The sequence below is a fragment of the Pristis pectinata genome, chromosome 4, assembly GCF_009764475.1.
Source record: "Pristis pectinata isolate sPriPec2 chromosome 4, sPriPec2.1.pri, whole genome shotgun sequence".
Taxonomy (NCBI): Eukaryota; Metazoa; Chordata; class Chondrichthyes; order Rhinopristiformes; family Pristidae; genus Pristis; species Pristis pectinata.
Window position 1 is genome coordinate 83,916,592 of NC_067408.1, and position 12,255 is coordinate 83,928,846.

The 12,255-nt window shown below is 35.7% G+C and overlaps 1 protein-coding gene across 5 annotated transcripts in view; it reads left to right on the forward strand.

Annotated features, from left to right (window-relative positions):
- Positions 1-11,710, forward strand: part of lsamp (limbic system associated membrane protein) — a 1,650,453-nt gene extending 1,638,743 nt beyond the window's left edge. For all 5 annotated transcript variants that reach the window (XM_052013654.1, XM_052013653.1, XM_052013652.1 and 2 more), the window contains one exon: positions 1,307-11,710. In XM_052013654.1, the coding sequence (XP_051869614.1) occupies positions 1,307-1,415 (109 nt within the window). In that variant the 3' untranslated portion in view covers positions 1,416-11,710. The remainder of the gene's footprint in view (positions 1-1,306) is intronic.
- The last annotated feature ends 545 nt before the right edge of the window (positions 11,711-12,255 follow it).

The window sequence follows — 12,255 nt, forward strand, 5'->3', positions numbered from 1 at the left end:
CAAGAGCTTATTGACTTTAATTTTCTCTGCTCCCGATGAAAGGTCATTGACTAAACTGTTAACTGTTTTTCACTCCACAGATACCACCTTATTGTTGATATTGATTTGAAACCTCCTCAATTTCTCATGTCTATTGCTGTTTCACTCACTTTTATATAATGTGTAATGAAATAAGATCACTATGGTTAAAATCCTGTGGTGTAGTAATATACAAATTCATGTTAAATGAGTTTGTCACTCTCCAGGTGGTACTTTTCCCTGTCAGATGCTGTAAGGGCAACAACCATATTGGACTTCAGGTTGCTTTGAAAGGTTCTAACTTACATTGCACTTATTCTTAAAAGGGCTTTTTTCTGGTTTGGCTTAAAATGTTGGTTAATTCAAACCAAATAATATGCTATTTCTATGCCTACTTGCTCCATTCTCAGTGTTTTGTGATTTCATCATGAAAACGTCTTGGTGAATTTAATATGAACCATAACAGTATATAACTGTGCAACCTATTGGACACCTTGTTATTCTATTGCAGTAGACAATCATGAAGCAAAGTCTCTGACTGCTTAGAAGAGAATTTTTTTTTCAGATATGTTACTGATATCATAAACAGAACAGGGAAATTAATAATATAGTTATATTGAGCAAAATCAGTAAACAATATTTTACTAGAAATCAGAATCAGGAATAATCTCCCTCACACAGTAAATAATTTGTTTTCTTCTAATGAGAAGGCTTGAATTTAACTTGGGTTTGAATGTACATTGTACATTTCTTGACATAAAATGGCCACAGATTATTTCAGTGTTTAATCTGACAAAACTTTTGACAAAAGAAAATGAAGTTAATGATCAATTGAGCATGTGATTTCTTTTGCTACTGCTGTGTTATTCTTCAGTATTTCTCAACCCTTAATTTAATTTGTTCTTTACATACTAATTGAATCACATGACAAATCTTTCATTTCTGTAATTAGAATGATTCCCAAAAGTGTGCATATTTCATAGTATTGACAGGTTTAAACGAAGTCAGAACCACTGATGACTGAGACAATAGTTTTTATGAGCAGCATCTTATTCAACATGATAACTTATAATACGGCATGTCCTGCTGGGGCATGCTTTAGGGGCAATAGAGAATTTTCTTTGATATCTGGTTTTAAGAGAGGGATGCTCTTTACTTAGTCAAAAAACGTTCTGAAGAAGTATCCAAAATACACGAGAAAAAGTGTGCAATTAATATCTACTGATAAAAATGTTCAATTTAAGTTTTGAATAAATATTAACACTATTTCTCTTTCTCACTTATACAGGACCAGGTTCCATGCGAGACTCAGGCACTGGATTAGCAGGTGTCACCATATCACTGTGGCTGCTAGCAGCAACTCTAGTTTGTCTAATTTACAAATGTTAATAATATGAAAACTGACCGCAAGGAAAGAGGAGATTATTTGTATTTCAAGATGGTGCATGACACCGCACAAAAAACATATTGCTAGAAAAGCTTTTAGAATAGAAAAAGGTCAAGGGTGTATTAGATACAAAATGATCGACATTTGCTCATGAGTTTCAAATATTGTGTAAAAAGAATTTTTTTCTCCTCTGTCATTTTTGCTAATGTTTACATTCACACGGATCTAACCCTTTGTTTTGGGTCTGAATGATGACATATAATTAGCTCAAAACACAACCCTGTATTCGTTGGTGCCAAGTGACCCATTCACTATATTATATTACTGGAGTAATATTGGGGGTGATGTATGAAGCAAGCTTATCATTAAATGTACTGATTATATATTAATGAATCACCCACAATATTTAGGCATAGACACTGATGTTCAGCAGTACGGTTCAAAGGGTAAATTCTTGCTGAAGAAAATCAATTTGCTCAAAAAAAGGAATGCAATTCCGATGGCGCCCTTTTCTTCAATAATGTGCTTAACCTAGTTTTTAAAAATTGCAAAGCTTGTGGAATATTTTCAAACTATTGGTTGAAGTAAAAATGTCATTAACGGTCTGCCCTATCTAACCTGTGTAAAAAAAAGACATATACTTACCAGATTAGAGAACTATGCCTCTGTCACCCATTAGAGAATAAACTATTAAAAAATGTGTTTAGGTTCTCTTGATTTCTGTTGGGGAAATATCCATTTGGTCATGGATTTTCAACCAGCGATATCAACCAAGACAACATTAAAGTGAGTCATTTAGTTAATTGCAACTCTGACTGATTTATCCCGTCACAATTATGAAGGACATTAAATAATTTGCAAAGTACAGGTTATATATAATAACTTGCAATGGTTTAGACAATGATCTGCCTGACTAATTTTAAAACTCGTGATATCATGGGTCATGATGCCCATGACACCAATTCAGGTGTTTACTTTTAACACAGTGCTAAATGGATTATAATTTCAATTTATTTATTAAAATGTAAAAAAATCTAACAACTAAAAATCTTGCCCATGTAAAAACTTGGACTATTTTTAAAAACACAATGTCTGTTTTTGCTTAAATGTCTGAACACGACTAGAAGAAAATCAAAGTGGTCATGTCCTTCAAATGGGTCCTCTCGGAAGACCATAGGCTTTGATGAGAGAATGTAGAGAGATTAAATCTGAGTGTTATGTGGGTATTGGTCTGAACTTTGTGGACAGAGGAAATGAAACATCATTGGTCATAAACTTCTCCTTGTTAAGCTTTAGGTGTAACATACTAATTTTAGTTAACATACACAAGACCCAATAGCTCTGAACTAACACACAAGACTTTCTAATAATCACTGCAGCCACAGAGCATGCATGTCACTCCAAATTCATAAACATGTGATATGTTCATGGAATGAGTCCACAGGGCATCAATTCAATAGGTCATAATAGTTGCTTATCTTTTAAGAGATATAAAGCAAAATTGCATTTCAGATGCTAAAAATTTTTTTTCTAATTTATGTCAATGTATATTTGAGATGGGTGCCCTTATGTTGCTAGCTTTCGACCATGCTAGTTTTCCTTGTGACAGTTAGTTGCTCTGTACATACATACAAGATGACTTGGGAGCAGTGGTAGCATTTTATCCCACTTTAATAAGAACTAATACACTTTTCAGTTCATAATGGTCCTATAACATGTTGTGGTGCACTGTAACTTTTTTGAATTTCTCTATATAATCAATATTTAGCATTGCAGTTCTAGAGATGGATGTTGGTAAAAGGTGAAAGAAAATAGACTTTTCATTTCTAGTGCAAAAGTAATTCTTTGCTGTGTTCAACAATAGGAGGAGATTTTACTGGAATACTAAAACAGTTTGAAAGAGACTAGTTTATCTTGTTTGAAATAAGATCAATATTATATACAAATGGTAATCTCAAATTCTGTATGAAAAAGTTTGCCATTACACCAGTGGTTTATTGATCGAATGTAAATCTGAATGAAGGAGCAATCCAAATGGGAGTTACAGTCTCCAACATGCAACAATGAGTATATTCCTCAAACAGTTCAATTTGTGATCATGAAGCTTATTTATAATCACGATGAAAAATGTGCAAAAAACAATTTAAACATTTTTTCTGCAAAGATTGCCCAAAACTGGATGCAAATAACTTATGACATAACTGTAAAAAAAAAAGCAAAAAAATTAAAATGGTGTGTAGTTCTAATTTGAATTCTATAGTTTGATTTAATTCCAACGTGGTTCATGTTTCTAATGCTGTGATGGGTTAAGTCTAATATTTTGCAAATTTTTTGGTTTAACGGTTGGTACAGGATATGGTTTTTGTACAGCTTTCATTAAAGATGGGATTAGCATAGATACTCCACAGAAGCAACTTTACCACAGCTTTTTTCTTTAACACTTTTTTTTAATATAAATTCCCTAGTTGATGCAGACATCCTCTCCCTTGTGGGAGGGCTCTACCCTCAGACGTGCAGTTTCCCCCCATGCCATTGCCTAATGAAGGTGTGACTCAGAATCTGCCAAATCCTTCCATCATCCCTCAAGTAAAATGTCTCATCTGTTAAATGCTTTTCCAAGGAAAGCAAATCAAATGAATGGGATCCCATGGCTATGTACTTATAATGACTCTATGGTTACTCAGTGGCATTACTGCTTTGAAGCTACCACATATTTTCCAACATTACCACAACTTCATATTCAGTGAGTATCTCCATTGTGCACGTAATTCCATACTGTTTCAGCACACTAGAATGATGCAATCTAGACTGAAGAAAGGCTATCTATTGCTGACGAAAACAGTACTGAAACTGAAATATGCTGATATTTCCAAAGGTGCTCATAATAAATCGTCTGCCTGTTTTATGTCATGTCCAAATTTCGTTGGGTGTGGGTTAGAATGGTTGCCAATTCACTACTCTTTTCATTCTTTATAATAGTGTCTGAGAGCATAGTATAGCTAATGGCTATCTTTTATTTATTGTTTAATGTTTAACTATTTCAAGGCAGCAATGTCCTTTTGGCATCTATGAAACAGCTTAATGTCTAAAAAGTGCCAAACACTACAATACTAAAGCAGAAGCTTAAACAAAAATGTAAGTGATTGTTCAGGTTATCAACTTTGTGATAAAATAGATTTATAACAATTATTGATGCTTTATTCCACTGACATATTGTTCAGTGGAAAATCCTTTCTTATTAAACTATACACAAGATAAGATTTGTAACATTTATGTTTCAATTATAATTTTCTTTCTAAATAAATATTTACAGCAGTTTAGGGGTCACCAAATCAGTTCATATGTTGCAGGCACCCTTAAAAGGTGCTACAGTATACAAAATCAAAAGCTGAGGGATTTGTTTTAGTTTCTTTGTCACTGCTTTGAACTGAGGGGAAAGGCCAAAGACCAATAACTTAATATATTATGTGTTATCTCCATAAAAGCTTGGGGAATATTTTTTATCAGGCATGAATGATGAGTTCGAAAACAAATAGGTCAGTGAGATATTGATGGGCAGTAATCTTGGTCCATTATCTACTGAACTGTTCAGAGAATATTTAAATCCCAAGCAGAACGTGTTGGTAAAAACAATAGTTTGCATTTTCTCTCCCTTGCTGTGAGCAAAACATTAATAAAAAGTTACTGAATTAAGTACTTTACTCACATTTTATTTATTCTCAGCTTTAGAAATTACATCAGAATGAATAATTTGGTTCTTTAGTTAAGTTGTGGTAATGTTGTTTCTGGTGGTCAGTAATCCCATGATGCTCTGCTTGAACTGTGGAGTCTCTGTAAAGTTTTGTGATTGAAGGATTGTATTGTAAATATTTCTGTGCAACAAGGAATAAGCAGGCCTGTAAAATGCAGAAAGCTGTTTGAAGCATGCCATGGCTGATTGAATCCTGCTAATGTCACATGTTGAGGAATTTCAGTAAGGCTGGCAGGGATGGGTCATTTCTCAAAACTTAACTATTTAACAATCAACCCTACTTCAGTAAAGCTATGATGATTATCTGACTCCTTTGCACTTGAGGATAATGTCCCAAAACAACTAAATTTAATTTAAATTGAATTATGGTCCAGCCAAGTTCTGTATCACGTGGGACACGGTCACTGTGCCAAAGACAGCTGAGATAAGATTATCTATACACTGAAACAATAAAAAGGATCTAACTTTTTGATAACAACAAATAAAACATGAGGCAGTAGTGCTTAACAGTGAATTGTAAGACATGATTTACTAGAATAAGTTTTTAGGACAACTATTACACTTTGATAAGGAATGTTTTCCTAATCAATGAGAAATTTTAGGGCAGGAATAATATAACCAGTAGCACAATTGAGACTGACATTTTTCTTATGAGAGTCACTCGTAATTTAAAGGTTGACAACAAAAACCTCCTTTGCGTCTGATTGCAGCATTAGGAATGCCTAAGGAGGTGTTCAGTATATAATAATATTGTAGGGGTTAGCTCCATTTTTCCCCCTCCAGCTACCAAATACCTTGTGTTCTTTCACATACATATCTCTTGCACATTGCTTCCACTCAAGCCTTTTGTCTCTACCATTAACACTTCACACCCGGAGAGCCAGATCATAATACAGCAGTGAACTGAGGGACAGCAAAAGATGGTGAATGTTTTGTAGATCAATACAAAGAACCATCGGATCCACATATGTGAATAAATGAATACAGAAGATTACAATTCCTCTCTACAGTAATCATAGCTTCTGCTCCACCCACCCCACACCACTCATAGTGCAATTTGCAGTGCAACTGTTGTACATGTCCAGTGTACTCAGGATCCTGTCGATCATCAAGTATACTTGGCTTACATGAAGGTTAGATACAAACAGAACTATGTTTTATTTGCCAGTAATGTTTTAAGCCACTTTGTTAACAATAGGTAATAATGATTGAAGTAGCAGTAGTAGGCAATACAGCTCCTTCAGTCTATTCTGCCACTGAAAGATGATCATGGCCAATTTGGTCACTGGCCCTATTTTCACTCTCCTGCCTAATCCCAATAACCCTCAAAACACTCATGGTGCAAAATGTATGATTCAGCATTCACAACTCTGAAGAAGAGTACTTCAAAGATTTACATCTCTCTAGGAGAAATTATTTGTCTCCGTCTTATATTGGCATTACTGCACCAGGAAACTGACTTCCAGGTGTAGATTCTCCTAACAATGGAAACATCCTGGCATCATCCGGTAAGCTCCCTCAAAATCTTGTTTTGATAAACTCACCTCTCATTCAATTAATTTCTGGGAAACAAATCATTCGATGATACAAACCCTTCAAACCCAGTTAACTTTCTTGGCACTGCCTCCAAGACAATTATATCCTTCCTTGAATCAGGAGACCAAAACCATACACAACCATAATATTACTCCAATTTGACAACCAATTCTAATGTGATAATCTCCAATACGCAAGAGAGGTTCAAATAGTTTCTTGTAAAATATTCTTATTTTGTCTACTCTTTCATCTCCTTTTACTCTCATGCCTATGTTCAGTGTTAATTTGATTTGTAAGATTTTTTCATATTTTTACCTGGTTTAGAGATGGGCATATGTTTAAAACATGAAGTTTTAATTTATTTGTTGAAGCAGAGTATATCTGGAGGTCTGACTACTTTTCACCAGATGCAAGGAAAAAATAATCCTATTCTCCATTGCTGTCAGCCAATTACAATGCAAGGACAATTAAATATAATTAGGGAACTGACTGGCTTATTAGACCAGTGGCCCATAACTAGTATTTATTCTACATGAAAACTGATGGAAAATAATAAATTGCAATAAAGGTATTCTGAGAATGTAGAATTATTTGTGGAAACCTGAACAATCTCTAGATTTCAAATGTTTAGTATTCTGCACAAATGCACTGCCTTCATACTCTCGCCGTTACTTTTTATGAATAACCAGATACTGCAGGAGGTGAATATTCATGTTTTGCAGTGATGAATGAACAGCTCCTCTGGAAAAATATTGAAAGTTCAGAGTGTCTCTCTCATGGAGATCTTATGGGATTTCCCCAATTAGATACTTGATTGAGAACAAATAAATTGTACCAAAATTACATAGTTGAAATCTGTATAACAAAAAATACTTCAATGTTATAATGCTATGTTTCAAAAACTAATTTTAGATCATACATCCCTCTTCCCCCACTTGAAAATATTAGGCATGGCTTATCAATAATGAAACACATATGAATGTATTGCATCAATTCTAGTTGACACGATTCAAAGTTAAAAATGTGATTCATTATAGAGAGTGCTGTGCTACAGTTCAGCATGAAAGCAGCTTCATAAATGCAAAGTTTTAGTCACTGGTATCATCAGCTATTAAATCTGATTGATCTTAAGAAGGTTTATATTATTTTTTTTACACACTGCTGAGAGCAATGACTGCACCTGGTTATTATATACCAGTGAGTGAGTAGGACTGTTTTATTGTTGTTGCTGCATCTTGATGGTAATGCCTGTATTTGGGTCATGAAGCATGCTTGAGAAAGAGATGCACATCCTCACATGCACTGTCACCTCAACGTAGTGTATGAGCATTTATTACAAGTTATAACCTTAAGTTACGGTTGTCGAGAAATGTGGGAAATTTTCTATTTAAGTGGGTATATAATATGTTTGAGAGGAACAGTGTGCTAATGCACTGATAGGCCCCAAGCAATTTATAAGAGACCTCACAGAAATGACATTTTTCTCTTTCAAACTGAGCCATCAGAGTTTTTGAACTGCACAACTTTAAACAAAAGCCCTTTAATGCTTCTCTCAAAAGATTAGGTGTAATAAGTAAATGCTACCAATATCTCCATTCTGTTGGAATATACTGCGGAGTATCTACATTTAGGTGAATAATTCAGATGATGCGGCACAGTGTTTTCAATTCTGTTAATTCGATCTATGACTCTAATTTTTGAAAAAAAACATTTTGTTTGAACAAATTTGTGTAAATGCCTCAAGTTTTACAAAACTCAAGGAGAAACCTTTCAAAAGGATAACAGATGAGCATGGTTCACATTGGCCACTGGTGATCACTATATACCCTGTGGAAAAAGGCCTTACATTTGCTGGTTTTGTGCCTTACGTTTTTACCATTTTACATTTTTTTTAAAACATAGATTTAAAAAAAGCTAGTGTATCACTTACGCTCCAAATTCACTTTTCACAGCATTTATGTGTGATTTTTGTAATTCATGTTAAAGGGGAATAAGTGAATTAAATATATTTAGACTATAGATGAACCCAAACAATTTACTCTATGTAATCTAAATCCCTGTTTGAATAATGCAGATCTGGTAAAGAGCTTATTTCAAATAACATGGATGGACTTGGTCCAAGTGACAATCTATCCACATTGTTTCCTCCACCAGTACAGTCATCAATATCTCCCCAATCTTTCCCACTGAATTATCCAAAGGTATTCAGAAAACTGCTGAACCAAAGCCTCAGTACTTCCTCAATCCTATTCTGAATGCCATACAATCTATCTGCAGGGCCCCAACGCCAGTTAACAGTGGACCTTAACTTACCCACACAACAGAACACACACATCTGCAATCCCTATGCATCCCGAATCAACATGTACAACAATCATGCCTTCAAACTGGATTTTGCAATTTTTGTTAGTGTCCCAACCTTGTGCTGTACATAGCACAAACACCCTTTTGGTGTCTTTATTTAACAAAAAACAATCATGAAACTAGCTAAACAGACATTTTAAACGGTGTCAGGAAAGTCTGGCAGTTTAGGCCCATAAACATATGCTGAAATGAGACATACATGATTCCCAGTGGGATCACACCCATTGAACATTTCCAACAATTTGCTGTGTGCACCAACATTAAAGGCACCTCTGGGCAATCGAACTATAGGCACACAATGTGGTTTCCGTGGAGGTGACAGAGGCTTCGGGGGAAGGAGACAGCTCCCAGATATTGTGGAAGAGACTTGACAGTGGCATCAGTGAGATAAATGTCATGAGGGAGGTCCTGTACGCCAAGTGGGGTCAGGAAACCCATTATGGCCACCAACAGAACAGGCTGGAGGAACTGGCTCCAGCTGTCTCCTCCTGATATGAAAATCCCAACTCATTCACAAGTAATTTCATGTCCTCATGCAGTGTGTCAGGATGAGCTGTCCTGCACTGAAAACAATTGTAACAAGCGATTTCTGTAATAAGATCATTAAAGTGTTATAATCAGTACAGGTGCTCCTGCAAAGGGAGTTTCGTGTAACCTGGGCATTCTCTCCAATGATTATTAGTAAATAATGTTGATGTTAAGGATTAGAATATGGAGACAATCACTGCGCCTGGATTGGGGAACAATGTTTTTGCAGCTTCATTATGAAAATTGTCTTCCTATCAGGGAGTCACTTCTAGCCTGTGTGATCGATCCCTTTCTCCGAGGCTCAGCTGGGAGGAGAGGGTGTTGCTCTTCTGCTGGCACTTCTGATAACCTGCCTTGTCCCCTTGCTCTCATTCAGCCTGAGCCTCATGTAGGTCAGCTCCAGATCTGCACACTGCTCTCCCCCGGTGCCAACTGCCAAGAGTGCTAGGTTGTGCTTCCCGTTTCCACATCGAGTAGCTCAGCTGCTAATGTTCTGGAGAAACCACTCCTTGTTAGTTCAAGCAGACTCCATGGACCTTGGGATTTGTCTGAGCAGCCTGAAGTCAGTTCTGAAGCTGCCCAGTCAAGCTTCTCCAGTGTCAGCAGGGTGTCCCTTTCAGTGACAGAAAAAGCAACCAAGTAATGTGATGTGTCCCAGCAAAAAATGGTGATCAACAACCATCTTTGTTGCATCCTAAAGCTCCAAATTATGCTGAAAAGAGTGGAGAGGGGTGTTGACCAAATAGTGATGTAGTAAGATGCATATCTAACACCAGAAGAATGTCATATACCCAAATGAGAATAGTGCGCAGAAGTACACAACCTAATTTCCCAGTAAGTGCTATTTCACTATCTCCAAGGTAATCAAATCTAAACTAATACTTTTAGGCTCGGTTTTCATAAAAAAAAGATGCAATTCTATCCAGTTTCAAGGGATAAGCACCTAATGCAGCCAAAGCAATGCTCAATGCCCCAGAAGTGATCCCTAAAATGCAGTGCACAGCAGCAGGGAGAACAGTTCAACAGAATGTATTTTTAAATGGACTCTTGATTTATCCACAATTTGAAGACAACATAGGTCTAATTGTTCACAGTTGTGTTTTATTTATCTGCCCATGAAATGAAAGAATGAAGTAACTGATTTTTAGTAAAGCAGTATTTAGATCATTTTTGAAGAATATGTTTTACTCCACGTTTAGTTGACAATATGTCAAGATCGAATAGAAGACATGTACAATCTTGATAAACTCATTCCACTGGTGATCAATACCTTTTGTTCAGGGGCCATATTTTCCTAACAGTTCATTTCTGAACAGTTGGGCTAAACACAATATGTAGTCACATCAGTCTATTGTACTCTCCCTGAAAATTGTTTCATTAGTTTTCAGGACATCCTCTTTTGGAGGCTTTTTAACCATATGATGGCTAAACAAAATGGCAAACTTAAACCTGATAATTGCCTTCCCCTTTGCAACTCTTTCATAAGTTGTGCCCTACACTTGCAATGTATTTACAACAAATTGAAATCAGTAAGATTATGACTTGAAGCTGTAAATAATTTTGTTAAAACATTAAAGAATCTGGAGTCAAAAGGTAAAGTTGTTGAATGTTCTATAATAGTCCAATTATCTTGAAGCATCATGCAGCCATAGCTAATCTAAAGATTTTCAACATAAGCCTGTCATTGGTTGTTGTGAATGCAATATATTGATATGTGTCAATGTGCCACTCTAATTGATCCTGTCTTTCCCCTTTACCAACTTGGTCAACGCATTCCAGTAGCAGTAACAAACACACACCCATTTAAGACACACTTATGTGCACAAATACACACTAGCTGAAGTAAACTCTGGCTACAGGTTCTGGTTCATGCTGTGCTTAATTTTTATTCTGAAAAATGAGAAAAACAAGCTCATAGCTGTTTTACCCAATTCCTGCCAAACTTACTCCTTGCTCTATGTTGCTGTGACCCACTCTGTACTGCTGCACCACTTGTAAAATTGTGTTGATGAATCCGATGTATATTTTGTGTGTGATTACAAACATATTCCAGTGAGTGGATTTTTCTACTTTTACTGCTTTCCACTAGCTTGTGTTGCTTTGGATTTGCTAACATGAATAAAACCTGTTTTAAGTGAAAATGACTCTCTCATTTTATTCTAAAAGCCAACGACACACTCTATCTACATCAAGTACACACCAACGTATAAACTTACTGTCAGTGCTTAATGAAGAATAATCTATGCTTACAGCAAATGACAGTAGGGCACTTGCTCTTTTATAGAGAATGTTTCTTTTACCAATGGAATATAATTATTCTAAATATAAAGTTATTAATAAATGATCTGTGAAACATTGTTGGTACATATTTAAAGGAATTACATACAGGATGAAGTGTATTAATTTGGGTATGCACAGTACAGTTTATCTACCATTTACTGGTCCCAGAAAGGGACCAGTAAATGGTAGATACACTACTTGTGTATTGCCACGTGTTTCAGGCCCAACGTTGCTGCCTTCTTTACTGATATCTAACTACAACACCAGCACTGAGTAAAAGCAAAAATGAAATATTTTATTAAGTTATCAACTTTCAAGGAGCATTGCTAACTGTGGCTAACAATGGAAAGCTGTTATAGTTGGTTAGTGGAAGGCATCCATCATTAGTTTA